The 24,176-nt window shown below is 40.6% G+C and overlaps 1 protein-coding gene across 7 annotated transcripts; it reads left to right on the forward strand.

Annotated features, from left to right (window-relative positions):
- Nucleotides 1-751: 751 nt before the first annotated feature.
- Nucleotides 752-21,422, forward strand: PIGA (phosphatidylinositol glycan anchor biosynthesis class A). Of its 7 annotated transcripts, none has more exons than XM_024108752.3 (7): nucleotides 792-904; nucleotides 4,168-4,320; nucleotides 4,872-5,656; nucleotides 9,261-9,393; nucleotides 13,278-13,410; nucleotides 14,937-15,143; nucleotides 17,474-21,422. In XM_024108752.3, exons 3-7 carry the CDS (start codon nucleotides 4,942-4,944, stop codon nucleotides 17,735-17,737), a joined length of 1,452 nt encoding a protein of 483 aa, XP_023964520.1. In that variant the 5' UTR covers nucleotides 792-904; nucleotides 4,168-4,320; nucleotides 4,872-4,941; the 3' UTR covers nucleotides 17,738-21,422. The 7 variants fall into 7 exon arrangements, with proteins under 7 accessions (XP_023964522.1, XP_023964520.1, XP_023964519.1 ...); XM_024108751.3 differs by lacking the exon at nucleotides 792-904 and adding an exon at nucleotides 946-1,255; XM_065580426.1 differs by lacking the exon at nucleotides 792-904 and adding an exon at nucleotides 3,193-3,310.
- Nucleotides 21,423-24,176: the final 2,754 nt, after the last annotated feature.

A 24,176-nucleotide genomic window follows, 5' to 3' on the forward strand; every position in this document is an offset into this window, starting at 1 on the left:
CTTCTACTAGCATTACTTTGGTCTTTCCTGAATTTAAGACAGCTAGTTTTCATTCAGCCAATCACTATGCTATCTGTGACCCAATGGTGTCTTCTGTTGGAAGGATACAGATATCTGCAGGTCAGAGGCATATTGGCATTGCAGCCTATGTCATCTTGCTATTCTATCAAAGATTTGCAGATAGATATTTGAATAAAAACAGGACTAAGCTCCGAGGGATTCCACAAGTCAGCACTCTTGGCAAAGAGCAGTAGAGATTCTTGCCATGTGTGGTGGTGGTGTGGCCTGGTTGGTGGCAGCTGACTCCAGGGCAAGTGCTGTGGGACATCAGAAACACACATTAGTTTTCCAATCCCTTGAGATTTTATGAGTCTTGCGATTCATGGTGCGTTTCTTAGAGCCCCAGCTCCCGGAGTCAGGTGAGTGTGTTAGAGTCCCAGCTCAGTAAGCTTCTGGCCCTCCCCGCTGCAGAGAAAAGCTCGAAGAGGCGCCCGGCTGCCGGCTCAGAAACCCGGGCAGGATCACAGCCCCCCCCCCCGCAAACACACACGCAACCCCCTCCCGGCGCAGGCCAGGGGGGTGAGTGCTCCCGCGTTCGCACGAGGGCATTAGGAACCCCCGGGCTAGTGCGAAGAAGGGGTTAAAGGGAAGTCCAGGCACGGAGCGCCTCAGAACGTCAGGGCCGCCACGCTCCGCCCCCTTCCTCTCTCCGCGTTCCAGGGCTGAACCGAACTGAGGCTTCCGATTGGCTGCTCTGCCTCGCGTGACTTGAAGCTGCCCACTCCATTGGTGGGCTGCTCGGGCACTGAGGCAGGGCGGGGCTGTTGTCTAAGCGACGGGGGCGGGACAGTGAGTAGCCGCCGCTCCCTCCTGCCCGGAAATGGGTGGACCCGGCCGGCGGCAGGTACGTGAGTGACTCTGCCCCGCTCCCTCCTTTGGGCCGGTTTCCCCCCCCGCAGAGCGAGTCCCCTGGTCTGTCCGCGCCCCCTCCCCCCGCCCAGGCGTGGCCTGGCCTGTGAGGCGGCCCCGGCCCCTGTGACCTGCTCGGCTGCACTGGCGCTGCTGAGAACCGCCCCCGCTGGCTGCAGAGCCCGGCTGGGCGGGGGAGGAGCTGCTGTCATTGCCCCCCCCCCGGTGACAACCAAACCCTGCAGCCTGGGCCACGATCTCTCCCCTTGTGTGGCAGCCCCGTCCCCTGCCCGCCTGCTGCCCCCGGCCGCGCTCTGCAGGAGGGCGCGTCTCTCCCCGGTGTAGTGTAAGTACAGCGCCAGGCGCGGCTGGGTTCCAGCCCCCCTCCCCCCCGACACACATTGCAGCTGCGGGCTACTGCTTGTGCAACGGTGTTTGCCACACTATGGTAGGCTTCCGTCCCGCAGCGCCTCTTAATGTGATGATTGTCTTACAATGCGGTAGAGGCTCAAGGTCATTAACGTTAGTGGTTCATGGGCTCCAAAGTTGCCAATAAGGGGGGACTCGATGTCACATGTTTTTGTGAGCACTGTGCAGGAAGGCACAAGCAGGTGCTGTTTTGTTGTAATGAAAGTACAAGGAGGCTCAGGAGGCAATATCTTTTGTTGGACCATTTTCTATTGGTGAGAGAGAGCTTTTCAGCTGCACAGAGCTCTTCTTCAGGTCTGGGAAAGGCACTCAGAGTGTTACTGCTAAATACAAGGCCGAACAGATAGTTTAGCATAGATAGCACATATTTTAAGGGACCATTTCCAATGAAGTTGCCTGTTAACGCCCCTGTAGCTGTAGGGCAAAAAGGAGGGGTTAATGGGTTACAGATTGTTGTAATAAGCCATAAATCCAGTGTCCCTGTTCAGTCCATGTTTTTTAGTGTCTAGCAAAGTTACGAATTTAAGTTCCTAGGCTCATCTTTTGAAGGTGTTGTGTTGGCTTCCTTTGAGGATGAGGGCTGATGAGTCAAATGTAGAGCGAGCACTTTGTGAAAAGTGTTCCCCCCATGGGTAATATAGTATTTTTGTCTTTTTATCATTTTCCTTTGTGAGTTCAATTGAGAGCATAGTGATTGGTTTCACCCATATAGTTACTATTGGGGAATTTAGTGCACTGGATGAGGTACACCACATGTTGTGATAGGCATGTGTAGGACCCATGGAATTTGAAAAGTGTGTTGTGGGGGTATCAATCATTGTAGCAGTGGAGATAAGTCTGCAGTTTTTGCATCTGTTATAGTAACAGGGTTTGGTGCCACTTTGAGTTGGTGTATCTGGTCTGTGGGGAGCTTTCTTCTGATGATAAGCTTGGAGAGATTGAGGGATTGTTTGAAGGCCAGAAGAGGGGGTTCAGGAAATATTTCCTTCAGGGTGGGATACCCATTGAGTATGGGTTGTAATTTTGCTGATACCCCATATGGGTTCCAGTGTGGGGTGGTAGGTAACAACTAGGGGTGTGCAGTTGGAAAGGGGTTTATTTTTGTATTAAAGCAGGTTCTTTCTGGGTATTTGGGTAGCCCCTTTAATGTTGTGATCTACTTCTCTAGAGGAATGTCTGTGTTTGGTGAAGGTGTTTTTGAGTATGTTAGGTGTGTATCTCGGACTTTCTTCTCAGAGCTTATTCTGCAGTATCTGAGTGTCTGGCTGTAGATAAGTTTCTTGCTGTGTTTGGGGTGGTTACTGGATCTGTGAAAGTAGATGTGGGGATCCGTAGGTTTCTTGTACAAAGTTGTTTGTAGGGTTCCACTGAAGCTGATTTTGGTGTCCAAGAAGTTGATGCTGTGTGGGAGTGTTCCAGAGAGAGTTTAATGGATGGGTGGTGGTGGTTGAAGCTGTGGTGGAAGTCTGAGGGAGTTTGTCATCTATCCAGAGGATGAAAATATCATCCATATATTCAGGTATATCATTGGTTTTGTGGTATAACTCAAAAGCTTGTGTCTCTCACCAACAGGAGTTGGTCCAATAAAATATATTATCTCATCTACCTTGTCCCTCTAATATCCTGGGACTGACATGGCTGCAACAACACTGCATACACGTATTGAAAGTGCAGCATTTGTAAACCAAAACCTGGACCCTGTGTCTGGAAGATGTACTTTCATTAAAAAAAAAAAAAAAAACTTATTGGGCATGATGCAGCTATGGCTGTGTTAAGTTTTGTGGTCTGTGAGATACAGTAGTCCAGACTAGATAAGTGGTTTTCAACCTTTTTTCATTTGTGGACCCCTAAAAGATGTTAAATGCAGGTGCAGATCCCTTTGGAAACCTTAGACATAGTCTGTGGACCACAGGTTGAGAACCACTGGACTAGATGATCAAGTGGTCCCGTGTGGCCTTCAAAACTATTTTAGGTAGGAGTTGCCTCACTCCGTTTTATGGACATGTAGTAAAATCATATGATGATGGTCAGATTTCTTTAAAAATTGTTAGGCAAGAACAGAACCTATGGCTGTACAAAATATAGCCCTAGTCCTGCAAAGGAATCTGCAAGTGTGGACACCCGTATGGAGTCCCTGTGAAATTAATGAGTAACGTGTGCGTGGACTCTTTTACATGACAGGAGCCAATGATATGAACATGTGGGTCAGAAACTCAGAAAACTGACTAGAATTTTTATGGTCGTTATAGTAATTATCCCTGCATTGTGAAAACAAGTGTATGGTATTTTACAATAATTAAGGCCTGACTTAAAGAGCTTAAAAAAGATAACATATGCTTACAAGGGCGGGAGGAACTCTTCTTAATACAAAGTGTAAAGAGTGAATGCCAGGACATGAGATGAAAGGACAAGTCTGAGTTTTTACTTTAAGATAGTGGGATAATGATCCTCTTCTCTCAATAGGACTATAACTGTGTGTGTGTGTGTAACATATATACTGGTATATAGTATACTGTACTCAATAGCATTACGTTACTGAAAGGTCAATATACATTTTATAAAATGTGGAATTGCTTAAAAGAATGTGGAACATGTTGCTGCTGTAATAGTGGCTTTTATAAAATTAAGCACTTTTATTGGTCGTTTATTAACACAGTGTCTAAGGCACATTGGTAAGTGTTCTGTTGGTATGAGACTAATTCAGTACTACAGTATTGCATATAGTTCTTCAGCTTTTTATTGCTAAGCAGAGTTTTGTGGCAACTATATAAGTGGCCCATCAGCCTGGTATCATCCCCACTTCCTATCCACTGTCCTGTTTGGTCACAGAAAACTGCAGAAGAGATCTGGGGTTCGGTCTTCCTGCCACTCAGAGCCAAAGAACACCTCTATCTTCTTGCTTTATGGTCCATGGGACGAGGAGACAGAGTCACAAGAGGCCGTGGAGCCTCACAAATTGATGAGGGAGGTAATTACCTAAAGGTAGGATGTGGCTGGGAAGGAGGGTGGGTTCTATTATAGGTGGATGGCATAGAGCTTCCCAAAAGCTAGCGCCAGCCCTGCAGAAACTAAAATGCTGACATTGCTGTAGCATGAAGGTCCTTGTAGAAGTGACAGTCTGTATCCGCAAAAAGAACAGGAGTACTTGTGGCACCTTGGAGACTAACAAATTTATTAGAGCATAAGCTTTCGTGGACTACAGCCCACTTCTTCGGATGCATATAGAGTGAAACATATATTGAGGAGATATATATACACACATACTCTAGTTGGTAAGACAACTCCCACCTGTTCATGCTCTCTGTATGTGTATATATATCTCCTCAATATATGTTTCACTCTATATGCATCCGAAGAAGTGGGCTGTAGTCCACGAAAGCTTATGCTCTAATAAATTTGTTAGTCTCCAAGGTGCCACAAGTACTCCTGTTCTTTTTGCGGATACAGACTAACACGGCTGCTACTCTGAAACCAGTCTTAAGCCCTGCTTCTTTACGTATTTGGCAATAATTTTTTTTTCCCCGCCGTCTTAGGTAATGAGCAGACCCAAATCTACAAACTGGCTGGCTACCAGAAGGACTGATTTCTGAACTTTTTCTAAGTATGGCTTGCAGAAGAATAGGAGGCCATGGACACACTCTTTCTCCAGCTTCCTCCATTAACTGTGTAAAAGCCTTAGCAACTGGAATTCGAACACATAGTATATGCATGGTATCTGATTTTTTTTATCCAAATATGGGAGGAGTGGAAAGTCACATCTACCAGCTGTCACAGTGCCTGATTGAAAGAGGGCACAAAGTTATAATTGTCACCCATGCTTATGGAAACCGAAAAGGCATTCGTTACCTCGCCAATGGTCTGAAAGTTTATTATTTACCTTTGAAGGTAATGTACAATCAGTCTACAGCAACAACGCTCTTCCACAGTCTGCCTCTGCTCAGGTACATATTTGTGCGGGAGAGAGTCACCATAGTCCATTCCCATAGTTCCTTTTCTTCCATGGCTCATGATGCACTCTTCCATGCCAAGACAATGGGACTACAGACAGTTTTTACAGACCATTCTCTCTTTGGATTTGCTGATGTCAGTTCGGTGCTTACAAACAAACTTCTTACTGTGTCACTGTGTGATACAAACCACATCATTTGTGTCTCTTACACTAGCAAGGAAAACACTGTACTAAGAGCAGCACTGAATCCTGAGATCGTATCTGTCATCCCTAATGCTGTTGATCCCACCGACTTCACTCCAGACTCAAGTAGAAGGGATGATAGTACAATAACAATTGTTGTTGTCAGCAGGCTTGTTTACAGAAAAGGTAATGAGGTCCAAACTGTAAGTTGCTTTTCAAATAATTTTTTTCTCATTTTTTTTAAAATGGGTGGTAAGAAATATTCAGTATTTAAGCAACTGAATACAGATGCCATATCTGTGACCGAAAGAAAACGAGTTGAATCTGAAACAGTTGTTTCACTCATTTCCCTCTTTCCACTTCCATGTATTAAGTCTAATGGCCTGATCCTAAGGGCCTTAACTCCTATTGACTTCATTGGAACAGAAGCTGGCCCTGAACAGCCAGCCATGCGAGTCACCAAGTGACTGAGGGTACTCAGCAGCTGTCATGGAGTCACGGGGTCTGTGCTATGCCCCCAGCCTATCTCCAGTCCCCTGGAAGTAACCTATGTAGTGTGCCCCCAAAACCCACACAGTTCCATAGGGGAGGCCCATGGCCTTAAACATCTGTGTTCACTGTCTGTCTCTATGCCTCCCTGCAGCAAATCCAGCCAAGCCAGACTTCTGTGGGAGGTTGGTACTGGGGTACAGGGGAATGTTCTTGTTGAAAGAAAAATTAAACCTACGTCCACTGATATTTTTTAAAAAATTCTTTGGTCTTAGATTTTGAATATGTGTACACTTCGGTCAGATTAATTTAAATTTTGGTCTTGTACAGACTCTACAGTAAGGTCCCATTTCTACAGTCACACAGAACCCCATTGAAATCAGTTGAGCTCCTGGCAGGCACAGTGCTGTCCCTGCACATAGTAAATGTGTGTTTATCCTGACAATGTCCCTTTTTAAATAGAAAAATAAATAACTGTATGAAACTACTTAGGTCCGACTCCTATAACAAATCCTGACCGTTTTTTTAAAAAAAAAAGTTTGCACTTTTTCTTCTTTAATTGTAGCAATGAGCTGATATTTAAGCAAATAAGCATTGTAATCTTAAAAACCTGAAAGTGAAGCTGTTTAATAAGTGAAAATTGACTCATTTGATTTTCATTGCCCCAGTAAGTAGAAATGGAAGGAGTAACCAAAGAATATAAACAGTGATACTCAGACTGAGGCTCGCGAGCTGTAAGTGGCTCTTTAATGTGCCTCTTGTGGTTCTTTGCAGCACATGATATTAAAACACTGTGTGACTTAATTATTAACCAATCAGGATGCTTTTACTATGTTATTAACCAATTGTAGTTGATAAAATAATAATGGTCAGTCATTTTGCTGTGAGAATACTTAATATATATTAAAAAAACCCTAATTTGCCTGTCATACCATTTAAATATGAATATATATTGCTATAATAAAAGAAACAATGAATTCACATTAGCTCTTTTGAGTAACGTTGATTGCTAATTTGGTTCCTGAACCACTGAGGTCTGAGCATCACTGACATAAACTGTGAAAATTTTAATTTTTTTCACTTTCCGTAAGTGTAGGTGGGGCTTGTAACAGAGGTAAAGAAATCTGTTTACTACATAATTTTTAATTGACAGTATGCCCTTAATTTCTTTTCTTCAACAGAATTTTAATGTTTATCATAGGTTTTTGTTTTCAGTTGCTTTTGTTTATTATACTTGTAGAAAGAAGGAAGAAATTTCTTGATATTATAATAAACCTAAAGGTTCTAAACTTTTAGTTCAGGTTTCACAAATGCTATGTAAAATATAGCATATTGCAATAACGTAGCATTCACTCTTTATCATTCAGATTAATATATATACAACATACTAATTCAGGCTAATATAAATACATATAACTACAAATGGTTAAGCTACCAATAAATGAAAAATATTGTCTTAATTGAATTCATAGATATTTTTTACTGCTACCATGAATTTTTTCTGTTGGAAGGTGGGGGAAGGAACAATGAGGCACTATTCGAGCCATTAAAACAATATGGCGATCACAAGCATTCAGTGTGATGTTAATGGCCTAGTTCCTTTCTTTCTTTTTAAAAAACAACAACAAAAACAAACCTGTGGTGGGAGGGACTTGTGGAAATTTGCTCCATAAGGATTCCCTCCTGCAGTTTCTCCATTGTCACCTTATCAGGATTTGTTCCCCTTCTTTGCAGAAAATGGCACAGGACCTTTAGCTAAGCCTGGGGGATCCTTGGGAAGCCAGGGATATTCATGTTGCTTTCCTGTGCCTCTGTACTAGGGCAAAAGACATATCTGTCTTCAAGACTAACTTGATAAGTTTATGGAGGGGATGGTATAATGGGATAGCCTAATTTTGGCAATTAATTCGTCTTTGACTACTAGAGGTAAATATGCCCAATGATCTTGTGATGGGATGGGATGTTAAATGGCGTGGGATCTGAGTTACTACAGAGAATTCTTTCCTGGGTGTCTGGCTGGTGAGTCTTGCCCACATGCTCAGAGTTTAGCTGATCACCATATTTGGGGTCGAGAAGGAATTTTCCTCCAGGGCAGATTGGCAGAAGCCCTGGGGTTTTTTCGCCTTCCTCTGCAGCGTGGGGCACAGGTCACTTGCTGGAAGATTCTCTGCACGTTGAAGTCTTTAAACCATGATTTGAGGACTTCAGTGGCTCAGCACAGGTTTGATACAGGAGTGGGTGGGAGAGATTCTGTGGCCTACATTGTGCAGGAGGTCAGACTAGATGATCACAATGGTCCCTTCTGACCTTAAAGTCTGGGAGTCTATAGTTTGGCCTCCCCCTCACCATGGCTTCATAGAAGCGTGGCTCAGTCAGATCAGATGTAGGACATACAATTTGGGCTGAGATACTGTTTGAATGTAAATCACCTATCTCTAAATTGAAGTACTGAGTCTTTTTTAAAATATCATATCCGTATGACCAGTTTTAACTCTATGCTAATTAAAACATTAGAATAATAAAACTGTAGTTTTAGTTTCATTCTTTATTTCTGCTTTTAGATTCCTTTTGCTAGTTGATTTGGGGTCCAGTACTTACTTTATAAAGAGATCCTGGGCTGCCCAGAATCTCCACAACATTGCATGCTTAGGTCCTGCCCCTGACATGCCCTTCCTGTCCCCAGCCATCCACCTTGTATGAGGACTTGCAAGTGGGTCCTCAGAGGAAAGCATGCAGCTGTCCTCCTCAGTTCCTGCACCAAGGGAGTTCTCATCTGACCAGAACTGGACCTTTTAGGGTCCTTTTACTGGTAAAAGAGGTTGGAGCTGGGGTGAGAATCTCACCCATTGACTTCATTGGGTCTACTGATGTGACTAGAGTTGCAGGATTGAATCTTTGTCTTCTGCTTTTTAGCAAACTGTGTTCATATCTCAGTTGTGGCACTTGGGGTTTTGATGCCTCGTGCAATAATTTTGTGTAAAGTTGAAAATGGTTATATGCTTAAAATGTCAATTAGTTTGAGGCCCTAAATTTGCTTTAGATTTTTTTTAAATCTCCTTTGACAAGGAATGACTTTTTTTAAACTGCTAAGCAAAGAGGATATGTAATTTAAACACTTCTTACACTCTTGCATTCTGCTAGTTCATCAGTTTTGATATTTTAATAGCCAGTGATGCAACCATTTTTCAGAGACCTCTGATTTTGACACATGTGAATAGTGTTACAGGAATGGATGGCATCAGAAAGATAAGCTCTAAACACTCAAATACAATAATAACTGCTCTACATTTTGTATTTTTAGGTATAGATTTGCTTAGTGGTATAATTCCTGAACTTTGTCAGAAATATCCAGATTTACATTTCTTAGTTGGAGGAGAAGGACCAAAGCGAATAGTTTTGGAAGAGGTACGGGAAAGATACCAACTACATGACAGGTTTGTTCTGTGTGTTTGTGGTTACAATGTAAATATAAAAAGGAATATGCTGAAACAATGAGGGGGTGGAGGGAAGCGGGTAGGAACACAGATTGAACGAGAATAAGCAGACTCTTGCAAATTTACACCCTGATTCTGCAAGTTGGTTTGTGCAGGCAGATCTGTGCCAAGCCCCAGTGAGTTCAGTGGGACTCTGCACAGGCATAAAGTTCTGTTCACACAAATCCAGTTGCAGGATCAGCATGTTAGAGTCCTAGCCATCTCAAGCAGTATCATACAGTGAAATGAGGTGTCAGTGGTTAGGTAGCTGGTTTGCTGCAACTGCTTATCAAGCTGACCAGTACTGTTTTATTGTGCTTCCCCATCTGTGTACCCCACCTGTTGTCTCATTTTATATTTTGACTGTAGGCTTTACCAAGCAGCGACTATCTGCTTGGCATTGTACACACACATAAAAACACAGTGTCCTTGATTGGCGCTCCTAGGCTCTATTGTAATAAAATGATAAATTAATAGAGGTAGGATCTGTTTTCATAGCAAATATTGGTGTGAGTTGGCTCCTCTTTTTTTTGTGTGTGTGTGTGGGGGGGGTGAGTAGAGCTTGTTTTTCTATTAGACAACAATATGGGTTGCTGGTTCATTGTTTCTGCATATAATACCAAGCAATAGTGCAAAAATTGGGGGAGGGATAGCTCAGTGGTTTGAGCATTGGCCTGCTAAACCTAGGGTTGTGAGTTCAATCCTTGAGGGGGCCACTTAGGGATCTGGGGCAAAATCAGTACTTGGTCCTGCTAGTGAAAGCAGGGGGCTGGACTCGATGACCTTTCAAGGTCCCTTCCAGTTCTAGGAGATGGGATATCTCCATTAATGAATTAAACAAATCCCTGAAGTTGTTTTTCTATCTCTGTCCTTTTATAAAACAAACAGAAATGAAATCCTCACTGGATTAAGATAGTGTTCTACTTAATTATTTACACTGCACTTATTATTTATGTTTTGGCATATTCAAATTTACACACTTGAAAAACTAAAAATAACTTTTCATTTTCCAGCCAAAAATTTAGTGGGTTTTAAAAAAAAGCCTGTCTCTATATATGAAAACTGTACTAGAGGGTTGCACAGTTCATTGTTTCTGGGGGTTCAGCTCAGTGCACACTCAGAGGCTCCTTTCATTCCTCCAGCCCTCTTTCCTCTTCCCCCCCCCCCTCCATGTGCCACCGTTCCATCCCCCTCTTTCAGGGCCTCCCTTCAACTCTTTCCCTTCCCCTCCCCCTCCCCCCCATGTCCTCCCTCAAGGCAGGGAACTCCCTACAACCTGGCACACCTTCCCTCATGGCTGGGGCTCTGTGCGCCCTCCTACCTGGGTCCAGCATTCCCATGCCAGAGGTTCTGTGTGTGCCCTCCCTCCCCCCTTTATTATTTCTTTTCTCTCTGAGGGAGAAATAATTCAGGGTGTCAACATGTCTCTCTTCTGGTTTTCCTATTTCCCCCCAAATCTAAAGGGTTCCTCCCATTGATGCCTAGAACACTCCCTGAAATTTTGGAATTGATTAGATGTTGTGTTGAAAAGTTACTGGTTGGCCAGTGGATATGAAAAAGCGATAGGTATTTTGTTTCTCTTTTTAACTCTACTGTATATGTGCAGGACATGCTTTCCTAAATACACCTCTACCCCGATATAATGCGACCCGATATAACATGAATTCGGATGTAACGCGGTAAAGCAGTGCTCTGGGGGGGCGGGGCTGCGCACTCCGGCGGATCAAAGCAAGTTCGATATAACGAGGACAGTGTTATATCGGAGTAGAGATGTACTTTTACTAGAGATGTGTATATCCCTGTTATGCATTACAGACTTCAAATAGCTGTCTGATAATTACCCAGAAGAAGCCATTTTGATCTCTTTAGTGTGATTTTATAACTCAGAAAAATATTTTCAGACTGTTTCCTGTTTTGCATTTCATGTGGGACACAATTTTTATAGTCTCATAGATTATATATATATAAAAAACAATAATAAAATGGTTAGAAAGGTCTATCGTGAGTCATGTATTCTGGCCTTCTGCGTAACACAGGCCATTGAACTTCTCCTGAATTAATTCCTATGTCAGGTCCAGTAGCTATTTAGAGCATATCTTTTAGGAAGAAAAATCCTACCTCCTCTCTTGCCCACATGATCTATCCTGAATACATTATAACTGGGGACTGTAACATTTCAATCATGCAGATCTTTCCACCAGGTTTCAATAATACCAACTAGGTCAAATTTATGCTCATAAATGATCATCTCCAGTTCCTCTTACTTATTACCTAAGTTCCTAGCATTCATGTATAGGTAATGAAAGTATTTCTTCTCTGCATTTACCTTGATTAATTTTATTCTTGATATCTTGATTTTGTGCTAAATGAGTTCTCATTTGTTCTCCCTTTTCACCCTACCTTTTTGTTATTAGTTTAACACCTTCCTGACTAGTCTAGCCAGCCAATCCCCTAGAAGATGGAAGCCATCCAAATTGCATGGCCCCCTCTCCTCATAGAAGGTGATCCAGTTTTCCACAAAACCAAAACCCTGTACTTTATGCCACTTACCTAGCCAGCGGTTTGCTTCTAGAATCTTTTGTTTGCTGTCTTCCTTCACTCAGAGGACTTCCTTTCTTGCCTTCAGCACCTTTCTAAGTTCTCTAAAGTCATTTATAATCTGAGTTATCACATGAAGCAGTGTCAGTAGCATAGATATGCACCATCGCTAGTGGAGTCAGGCTTCTGCAGTTGACAGGCACATCTAATCTTGCAGTCACATCTTGTGTCTTGGCTCTGGGAAGACCACATGCCATCCTGTTGTCTGCCTGTCCCTTGCGGAATGTTCTTTCCATTCTGCAGCATAGAATCCCCGACAAAGATCATCTGTCTTCTTTGCATGTTTGGAGATCTTTGTGAGCATGGGGGATTTTCTTATGGGTTGGGGTGAGCAGCCATTCTCAGGTATGTCCTGTATGGTCTCTATTCCATTTGACTTGCTGGATCTTCAGACACACTTTGTACTGTGTCCATGCTAAGAATCTGGTAATGATTGGCTATTTCTAGTTGTATGGAATTCCTTGTGGTCCTTGCTCAGTTGGTCACAGTCTGTCCATCTTCTTTTTCCTCCAGCAGTGTAGAATGCTGCTTTGTTCTCTTGCCCTTTGGTGGTTACCAGCTGCCAATACTGTCTGGTTTCCGCTCTTTCTGGTTCCTTGGTCATCAAATCCTTCTTGAACCTGGGATGGTGATACTTTCAGAGTCTGGTTGTCCAGGTACTCAGCCTCTCAGATATGCAGTGTCAATACCTATTCTTTCAAACCCTGGATCTTATCTTCCAGCACAACCATTAACTTCCACCTCAAACAAAATCTCTTTTGCTTCAGGCAGGAAAGAAAACGTGGCACATCTGTTGCAGGCCATGGCCACTTTTCCATTGCTGGTGGTCATGGTATTGAATGTAGAAACATACCTAGAAAGAGAGCCTCTCACTCTCCCTGTAGAACTTCCCTGTTTGCTGCACTTGTTTGAACACGGGAGACTGGTAAATTTGGAATATTAACCAAATAACACAATCTTCCCTTCTTAATCTAGAAAACATGATAGAAATATTTTAAAGGCAATTGCCATAAAACCTCAGTTTTTCAAACAGTTTGGTTTTTCTTTTCAAGAGGCTTAAATAAATACAGAGGCTTAATTTTTTAATCAAAGTTTAAAGAAATTGGAATAAGATAGTGTCCACACTGCTTTAATATAGTACTATGTATACGCTGTAAACTGTATGTTCCAAAATATTTATGTAATGTTTTGTAGCATTATTACAGTATGTGAAACCAGTGTTCATCTTTTTCTTTAACTATGGGCAGAGTGCGTCTTTTAGGGGCTTTGGAACACCAGGATGTTAGAAACGTCTTGGTCCAGGGACACATTTTTCTCAATACTTCTCTCACTGAAGCCTTCTGTATGGCAATTGTGGAAGCAGCCAGTTGTGGTTTACAGGTAAAAGAATCTTTGCTGTATAGAATGCATGCATACATATTTTTACGATGCTTATTTTCATAATATATGCTTATAACAGTTCATTTCTTCTGAGGCTCTATAAGCAGTCTACCAAGGTGGGCAAATATTAATCCACATTTACACATCCTCTGGAAACTGAGACAAAGAGAAAGGTTAACTGACTTGCTTAGCTCCCAGAGGAAGTTCATGTAGAGTTGGGAACAGCATACAGGTCTCCTAACTCCCAGTTCTCTGAACTAACCAAGCTGCCTCTTCAAAATGCTGTACTGTATGTATTTTTGAAAGTGTTTTTGGCCAGTTAACTCTCTGTCCATGGACAACTATATCTGTTAGACTTTTGTCTCTACCTTCCATCAGCAATAGGTATTTGAAGAAAAATGTTTGGTGAATATGACCGATCTTTTGGTTAATTCATGTAGTCTTGAGTGAGCCATTGTTCTTATCACTGTTCTTTGGCTGACTCAAGAACTGATATCCATTTCTTAAGTCAGCTGAGGAAGTATTTACTCTGTATAGAGATTTCACATAAGGAGGAAAGAGGAAAAGAGATCAAAGATTGGGACATTCTTGGTGGAATCCCTTGCTGTCTTGTATACTTTTGTGAGTGTTATGAATCCATGTTAGTGTTGTAAGGGTTAAAATAGCAACTGAGCAGAGTCATACTGTCAGAGATTCCATTCCCAAGTAACTTTTTAAATATAGAGGCTGTCTTGGGCATACAGAAATTTAAATGATGGGGACTGGAACCCTCTCCAGAGACCCATGATAGTAGATTCTGCCTGCTAGCCTCACCCCTCTCCCAAGTCCCAGTACCCATTCCCTTTCCACTTGCTGCTTGGGATGAGTTCTAAACTTTTTTATTATTGCCTAATAATAATAGACCTGACAAGAGTTTGTGTTCTACTTCCTTCCTTTTTTTATTATTAAAAAGTTTTTTTAGATTAAAATTAGTATTCCAAAACTTTCAAATGTGTTATGTTCTTGTAAATGTTAGTGACATAGAAGCTCAAAAGTGTGTGTGGGAGATAAAACAACCCCCCCTTTTTAGCCTACTGGCCCTTTTCCCTTGGGGATGGTGAAGGTGAGAGGGGCACGAAAGAGGCAGTGGGGAGGGAATCCAAGCCTGATTATACATAATCGTTTGTGTATTGTGACAGGCACCTTTGGGAAAGATAATTCCCTTCTTTGAAAATTTGTTATACGTAGTCCTTTCTGCTTCTGTATGTGAGGTCCCTTTGATATCCAAAATATTGATTCTGAACATTCCACCGCTAAGCTACTGTACTAACATCTTTTCTAGGGCCAAGAGCTATAGTTGTCATGCAGATTAAACTTTTTGAAGTCATTTGATGATGTGCCTGGAAGGCACCTGCAAGGTTGGATCCTTTTGTTTTGATCTAAAGTATTCCTGTTGAGCAATTTTGTCTTATTACCAATATAGCTGTATTTTAGTGAGTTATGTTATGCAGCATGCATACTACTTAATTGTTTTGTTGCCTCCAAAGGTTGTGAGTACAAGAGTTGGTGGAATCCCTGAGGTGCTACCAGAAAATCTTATCATCTTATGTGAGCCCTCAGTGAAATCTTTGTGTGATGGTCTGGAAAAAGCTGTTGCCCAGATCAGGTCAGGAACACTACCAACCCCAGAAGCTATCCATAACAAAGTAAAGACATTCTATACATGGAGGAATGTCGCAGAGAGAACTGAAAAAGTACGTAGACCTCTACTTCTGACTGTCTTAAAGTGTGATTTTACTCAAAAAGTGACTCTCTACACGTAGTGTTGTGAGATTGTGTATTATTTCAGTGATTTCCATATCAAATGTGCATGGTTTAACAAATAAAAAGTGAATGTTTTCTCCGCCAACTACTAGCCCTATAAATTCATACTACCACTAGAAAATCAAACTGGATTCTTTCCTTGTTATGCACCATTACCATTAATAAAGTTCCAGAAGTGCAGATAATGCCCTCAATTACGTCTGTGCAACTCCATTGTTTTCAGTTGGTTTGTGCACATATAACTGTTTGACCTTGGAATTGGAAAAGGTACTGAACAAGTCTGATACACAAGAAGGAACAGAATCTGTCTGTCTCTGCCCAGATTGACAGAAGTAAAACTTAGTGACTAAAATAAGATCTTAACATCTTCAGATACAATTGAACACACACAAGTTAAGGATATGTTGAGTAAGAAGTTGCCATGTTTTCACAGCCACTTATCAGAGTAGAACTGTACTTTACATATTAGTACTTTTTTTACATTAGTGACAAACTTTACCTGTTATAGATAACGCAGTTATAACTTGTTGTGGCAAACACCTCCAGCTGACACTTCTAGAAAAACTGATTTTGGCCTCAAAGGGGTTGGAAAGAAATAAAATAATGTGCAACTTAATGTCAGCTTGGTTTTATCAGTGTCCTATAGAATAATATTTAAAAAAACAAACACAACCATAAGATTGTGAATTGTATTTCTCTATCAATTTCTTTTTAAACTTTACAGTTTTGAATGTTTTAACTTGCGCTTTAAGAATACCTTGTCATGCTGAAACATTCTTATTGCACATTGCTCCAATATTGCTGTTGATGTCAGCTATGTTGGTTAACCGTTGCTGCATAAGAAATACTAATGTTGCAGCTCCTGTAAGAATATATAGTCTTTTAATCAATAGTGGAATAGGAGATTAAAAAGGTTGTATGTAACCTTTAAAAAAACCCAACTATTTGAAGTGTGATTATAGCGGTTAGTTTGGTTTAGTTTTTAGGGAAGAGCTAAAAGAAACTGGATTCTAAGCAAACTAGGAAAATGTTGGGATGAGTAGAAGTCACATTTTTCAGCCATGAAACAATACTGGTTATTTGCAGAACTAACTTCACTTTATCTCTGAAATAACTGGTGCATGATAGTTGCATCAGGTTTTCAAAGACATGGCTTTTGGGCTATTTGAAAACTTCCATTATCTATATGTTGTAGGTATTTATAGTGCTGCCCTTTTAGTATAGCACCATTCTTTAAATAGCAGTTTTGAATAATAGTACTCACTAAAAAGAAAGTTATTAAGTCCCTTATATATTGTCAAGCCTATTCTATTATCGTGTTAGTAACTCTTACAAAGTTATTTTTCATCAAGAAAGCTATAGATTGTGTCCCATTCCTACTTACTCCCTAGCTGCAGGTACAAAGATTAGAATTTAGACAGCCCTCCCTGATTTGCTTGGATGAACAAAGAATCTTTGTGCTGCAAATCAAGTAGTTAAATCAGTATGGTTTGTTCCTGTGGGGGGTGTGTGTGTGTGTGTGTGTATAGACATCTACGCACACCCCCTTTACCTTTAATGTAAATATAGCAAAAGAGCTTCAGACTTCCTTTCATAAAGAAAAATAGAATTTCTGATTAAAATGGACTTTGTGTTCAGCATTCTGGGATTCTCACATATTTTTGTGGGCAGGGAAAGTAATAATCTTTTCATAATTTATCATCATGTTGAAGTGTGAGTGAATAGAGTTTGAGTCTGGATTGGTAGACTTTCATGGAAAGTTAGTTTTTTTTCTAAGTGTCTGATCCTTTTTGAATCCCACTAAGCTCTTGCCCTTAGTGATCTCTTGTGATGATGAGTTCTGCAATTTAATTAAGTTGGGAAAGGTATTACCTTTCCATCAGTTTTAATTCTGCTGCCTTTCTGTTTGACTATCCCCTTGTTCTTGTATTATGAGAGGCTGAATAGTAATGTGTGATCCTTCACTCCTCTGTGCCATTCATTATCAAGTTACACACAATAATGTTCCAATCTTTTAAATCTGTCTTCCTGTGGAAGTTTTTCCACCTCTTTAGTTATTCTCATTGATCTTTTTTTTTTTTTTAAGGACAGTCTTTTATATGTAAGAAACTATTTTTGTTGGACACTCCCATCTAAGTTTGGAACAAGATCATTATTATATGCAATACATAGTAAAACACAGTTTTGCCTAATCTTCAGAGATGATACATAATAAAGATTACTCGGCAAAATTTAACTTTCCTCATTTCCCCTCTTTCAGGTGTATGACAGAGTTGCAGATGAAGTGGTATTATCAATGGACAAGCGGCTTGACAGACTAATATCTCACTGTGGCTCAGTGACTGGATGTATTTTTGCTCTTTTTGCTGTATTAAGCTTCCTTTTCCTGGTATTTCTGAGATGGATGACTCCAGATTCCATTATTGATGTTGCAGTAGATGCCACGGGTCCTAGTGGAGCATGGACTCAACAGTATTTTCCTAGTAAAAAAGGAAGTGAGAAAGAAGAGATTTTAAACTGTTAAAAATGTTTTAAGTGGGGACACCTTTGCTGTCTAAAAGGTTTTAGTATTTGCTGATAGAATTAATTCCACAAAGAGACATTGTATTTAAACTCTTAAAAGCTTTCCTAAATTGTTGGAAAGAAACTTGGTAAAATGTGCTACCTCAAGTTAGGATTGTGCCAATTAGTTTTGGGGAAAGACTTAAACATATGCAGTTTATGGGCACAATTCTTTTGCACTTATGCTTAAAGTAGCGAGGAAAATGGTAATATGCACAGCTCAGGTGTAAAACTACCTTCAGAGAGACAAGAATACCAGATTTCATCTGCTACTAGTGTATTATACAGAGAATAAGCATGGATTTTTCATGGCACCTACGGTGCCAAAACACAAAATTAACTAGCTTTAGGGGGTTTTTGCCAACTCCTAATATTTGTATTGATGTACTGGAGACCTGTGAAGAATTGGCAAAATAAAAATACCTACCCAAATCAATCAAAAAATATGTGAAATCACTTCTATAAAAACAAGCACATTACCATATAGACTTTCAGCACCTGATGTACTGCTAGCCAGCTCTTGTCCTACCCAACTGTGTCCCCTAGACAGACACTTCTGGCTGCACAAAACTAGTTTTGAAAGGGTTCTTCAATGTTCTGCCTAAATGTGATCAGTATCTCTCTGATCTATCAAAACTCCATTATAGAATTTTTTTTGATATCTTAGAAAATGCTAAATACTGCCTATTTCACTCTTACATGGAAAAGTAACATTTTATTGTGTTTGTTTTAAAGTACTCATGAAAGTGAGGGAATTATATTATTTTTAGAAACCAGCATAATGCAAAGGCACAAGCTTCCAAGAATAGCTCAGGCCTGCCAACATGGTAACTTCTGTTTGTGTGAGAGATGTAGATAAACATCCACTAAGGGCTAGACAAAAACTACTAATTTTTGTTAATTTATGACATCAGTTGCATTTGAATTCATCTTCAGAAGAGAAAATGTTAAATGTCATGACACCTAGACTGCACCAAAGATATTCTTAAATGAATCCACTAAGTTAAATCTCTTTCTGGAAAAAGTTAGTGGATCTGGCCAATAGATTTGCATACTCCCTGTGAGGTGAGAAATGTGGTCCCTTGCAGTCATTGGTTCTCTAGCCCTAATCTAAGTAGTCTACACCTATATCAATCAGAAAACAACTTTGAACACATAAGTAGTAAGAGAAGAGATGATATTTCACATTCCTGTAAAGCAACTCTCTCAGGATGTTATCTGTTGTATGCACTGGATTAATTTCTTACTATAGCATTGTTTTAAACTTAAAGGGTTTAACGAAGCTGTGCATAATGAAACTCCCCATGATATAATTGTATTCTGGATGTGCAATATGCAAGGTTGTTTTCAGACCTTTGCAGGATAACTTAAAACATGCAACTAATCAATGTTTTGTACAAACATCTTCTAAAATTTAAGTTTATTTTGCTGTGTTGGGGTGCAAAGGTGATAACTTTTTTTAAACTAAATCTGTTTAACAGTATTTTAATGAAGCACTGATAGGATTATGAGAGGCACACTGTTTACAAAGTCTAAGATTTAGTTTCTTCTGTTAGAAAAAATGCTCAGCTCTAGATATTTAACATACAGTAAACATATTATACATTTGAACATTTTTTAAATGTTAAGAAAAAAGTAGAGATTAAATATAGTAGTACTACAGAGATTGATAAAGTGGGTACAGTTGTAGGTAACACTTTACTAAGGAGAATTTCGTAATTTTTAAAATCTGGTGCACTATTTATTTTTTGTAAAAATCACTGATACCATTTCAACTTAGTTTTGCAATAAGTATTTTTGAAATGTTATGTTGATTTCAGTTTTCTTTTGGAACTTTTCTGTTTTGATTGCCAAAAGCATAGAGGAACTCATGTAAAGCATACAGAACTCATAAATTATACAAAACTCAAATGTAGAGTAGAAGGAAGTTTATATATAATAATCCTTCTTGTGGCAGAATATTACATGCTTCTGACTAATACAATAAGGCCTTCTTATAGCCTTGTATAATTTACAGGTTACCTAAGTCTTCTGTACCTTGCAATAAAGCACTGATATTTTTAGTTATAACGTGCATACCCAGACACTAGCAATGTATATGGAAACTTACTGCACTGATGCTGCTGCTCACTATTCTAGCCTTGTAACTAGAACATTCTATGGTAAATGACATATAAAAGAAAAGGGGTTTGGCTTGTTGCAAATGAAGTTTAATCTGACTGGCTTAACTACAAATGTACTGTATCTCAAACAGTGTAGTTTATAATATCTGTAGTTCGCTCCCCATTTCCTCTTTTCAAACACCAGGTCTTTGACCCCGTCAATGTATCCATGAATAGTTCCACTGAACTCAGTAGAATTACTCTCCTACATAAAGTTACTCATATACGTAAATATTTGCAGATCTGGGGCCTAAAATAGCAATGTGCAAGTTAGAGGAGTAAAAGTGGGCAGGATGAAGTCATTGTCTGGCTATACTGAAAGAAGGACAAGAGACACTTGATATAGTTTTAATCAGGCTGCAACTTTAGTATTAGATGTTCAGGACTACCCAGCAGATAAAAGTGTACAGTGCAGATTACCCTATATTCATTCAATATCTACCTGGGGACTTCCTCTAGCTCCACTCTTTTTTTCCATCCAGGGCCCCCAGCCAACCCATTGATGGGACTTTACCATCTCTCCCCTGCTTGAATGAGGGTTAAGGTTAGTTATAAGAAAGAGGGGTTGGCTCCCTGCTGTACCAGTCATAGGAGCCCCTCTCAGAGACACACACAACCCGGTTCCACTCCTTTAACCAACACCTCCTTTTAAAATCGTTTACCAAGCTATTTATCTGGTCACGGTACCTTCCCTATGGAGTACCTGCACTGGGCAAGTATGCAAGTTAGATGAGTGACCCCCACCCTGCCCACTTTTACTCCTTTCACAGTCAGTGAGTGATTCAGAAGACAGCAGTGGGCAACAATGGGAAAAGGAGAGGAGGAAGAGAGCTATAGAATAGAATATTTGTGGGATTGACAGAGGCATGGAATACTTGAGGAACAAAGTACAGAAAGCCCTGCAGAGTTCATGGGTAAATGCTAGTATAATAGTAAACAAATAATACTTTTTAAAAAATCTGAAGATACAATTGTGAAATGTATTTTCCACTTTTACAAATAATATCCATTAAGTGTTGCCAAACAGTGAATCAAACCAACTGAAGAAATAATGTGTCTTAAATGGAGCAAAGTCTGAAACAGACCTTTTGAATAAAGGGTTACAGAAGACATTTCCCTCTCCTTGATGGAGAGGGTCATCTTGAAAACTTGAGTGATTTGACCTACTTCCGTATTTCAGAGATGATGGAAACCTTAAACTGATTTGCATTCCATAGCATGTGAGACCTTGCCTCTTGTGCCTAGACACTCTGTACAGACACTGTGAACATACATAACAGCATGTTGATAATGTAAAATAACCTGTTAAAATCAGAACAAGTATCAAGTGAAGTATGAATGCCTCCTTACTGTATGATATTCAAATGCTTTTTTAAGGGTCTGGATAGATCTATAAAGGTATATCAAATTGTAATGTTTAATCATTTTTTGTGGTCAAGGCTTTCTGTATAAATACTTTTTAATATAAATTTATTTTCCTTTTGGTATTTATTGATCTGTTTGGTTTCTGTTTCACCTTTCATCCATGCCTGGACTTCTAAGGATTTAAGTTTGTCCCAAAAAAATACTGACTTACCAGCTTTACTAAATGTCCCCCCCCCCCTTTAAATAAAACAGCAGAATTTCAAAGGGGGAAAAATGCTATATACTAAGCGTAGAACACCAACGGCTCTGTCCAGCCCCAAATATATGCTTTCTACTTGATATGCCAGGTGTGCATGCCGTGTGTGTGTTCTAGTAACGAAAGTAAGTATGTTTCAGCTGGAAACTTATTTATGGGTTTCATGTTCCCCTAAGTTGTTCTAGATCGTTTCCAGAACATAGAGAAGACATGAGCCCTATCACAAATACGTTACAGGCTAAGTCCCTGACCTTGCAAACATTTGTGCCCAAGTCCTTGGGACTACGCTTGTGTATAAATTTAAGCATGTATACATGTGTTAAATCAGGCCCTTCAGGCTCATAACATAGATAATCTATGCCAGAAAAATAATGAAGAGGGAAGGGGAAAGGAGGACAGCACTACAACAAGACTCTGTCTCAGCCCAGTGAGTTTTAGTGGATTTTTAAGTAGAAATGTTATTTTAGCATACATTTTATTTACACTGGAGCTGCTCAGGGAATTTGTTTCTTGCATACAACTCCCTGCAGGATTCAAATCAGTAGTGAATTGACTTGCATGGCTTTCCTATTTTCTAATCTGTGTATCCTCAATATAATGGTTAACACAGGTGTGTGTTTTTTTTTAAAAAAAAGGCTGAAGTTGTTTTGTTATACAGCTGAAACTATCATTATGCTAAAATATTCTTAAAGTTACACATTTTGCTTGTAAGTTAACAGATGTGGATATAAGGAATGGGAACTGGCTGTGTATGTCTTCTACTTGCCTGAGAACCAGTATGGAATAAGCACCTCTCTGGGTGTGTCTGTCGTGTGCTAAGCTTTTTAAATGTATCTGAAGTAATTTTAGCTTCAGGCACCTACAAATTCAGCTGGTAAGAAATGTACATCCACAGCTCGAGGGTTGGCAAGACATAAGGCACAGTAGTTCATTCCTAATCTTCTAGGGGCTCTTTCCTATCTTCTGACCAATTTTTGTTTATACAGGAGCTCAACTAGATTACTCCCCAGTGTCCGCTAAGGTTAAAAGACCCTCTTGCAGAGGTGGGCAAATTATGGCCTGCAAGCCACATCCGGCCTGTGGGACCCTCCTGCCCGGCTCCTGGCCTGGAGGGGTGGGGGTGGGAGGGGGGGTTAGGGTGGATGGGGCAAGGGTCCCGGGGGGGAGATAGGGGCTGGGAGCCGGGCCACGACCTCTTTCCCTAACCGTCCCTCCATACAATTTCTGAAACCCGATGTGGCCCTCAAACCAAAAAGTTTGCCCGCCCCTGCGCTATTGAAAATGAATGAGGCTTAGCCATTCTCTCCTGCCTCCCCTCCCCACATCTTTGAGAAGCTAAGAAACTAGTCTTTGAGGTTTGATTTTAAAAAAAACCCTGCTCTTCATTTACCGCCTTTCAACATGTGCAATCGTAGCTTATGACACACAACTATTTAGCTGTCTGCCTTGTCTGTGACTATGCAGGCAGTAGTTGATGAGTCCTCTAGCTGAAATCCTGGACAAGGTGAATTTTCTGCCAAGTTTTAAGAACATTTCTTGTTCAGTTTGGGGTTAAATCCTTAAAGCCAGGTGGCTAGACTCTGTGCATAGGGATAATCTTTCCCCGTGCAGAATAAACTTATTTTTTAGCTGTAAATGCTGTTTTTTTTTCTCTCCAATGAGCAATGCTATTCTCTAATAACCTTCCTTTGTTGGAAGTTAGCAGTGTTTGCATCTTCTTATGTTCACATTGTCCAGCATTGCACAGGAAGGGACTTCCTATTTGGCCAGGCAGAGGAGGGGAGAAGAAATCACTCAAATTGTTCTTTGAGTAGATGCAGCTGTGTAGTCCACTTAGGTGTGTGCCTGCCCAGCTCACCGGAGCAGGAGAATTTTGTCTAGCAATAACCGTAGGAGGCAACACTCATGTCTCATGGCCCAAAGCCCCTCCACTGGCTTTATGAGGTAGCGCCGCCTCAAGCCTCCTTCAGTTCCTTTTTACTACCCATGGCTGGAGTCGGAACTCTGTGTGGTTCTTAACCTCACAATTCCCTTTTGACTTAGTTGTATATAGTTAGTACCCTTAATAACAGTATTAGCTAGTTAGTTAAATTGTTTTCCCTGGTGTTGCCCTCACCAGGGTGAAAACATTGTCTGTTGTGTGTGTGGGGGTGACACCCAACAATGACCCTCTTACAAGGTGCTGCTTGCTCTGCTTAAGCGAGGCTCACGTCAAAGAGTGGCATTCGATCTGTAAATATTCATGAAACAGGTGGCTATAGAGCTTCGCCTAAAGCAGCACCTTCTCGAGCAGGCCACGAGGCCTGTTTTGGCACTGAGGGTTCATTGTGCAGAATCACCATTTGCAGTACATTGTGTCCTTCGTTTTGGTTTCTCTTCTGTCCCGTGGGTTTTTACCAAATGTACGGTCTTGGTGATGGCGTACCTCAGGAAAAAGGGAATCCACGACTTCCTGTATTTGGACAACTGGTTACTAAGGGACAGGTCCAGAAAAGAAATTCTCTTTCAAGTACATGTTACGCTGCACTTGCTTGATCGTCTGTAACTTATCCTAAACACTAGAAGATCAACACTTGTCCCAGCTCAGAAAATTGAGTTCTTTGGGGCCTTAACAGACT

The sequence above is a fragment of the Chrysemys picta genome, chromosome 1 (assembly GCF_011386835.1).
Source record: "Chrysemys picta bellii isolate R12L10 chromosome 1, ASM1138683v2, whole genome shotgun sequence".
In the NCBI taxonomy this organism is placed as follows: domain Eukaryota; kingdom Metazoa; phylum Chordata; order Testudines; family Emydidae; genus Chrysemys; species Chrysemys picta.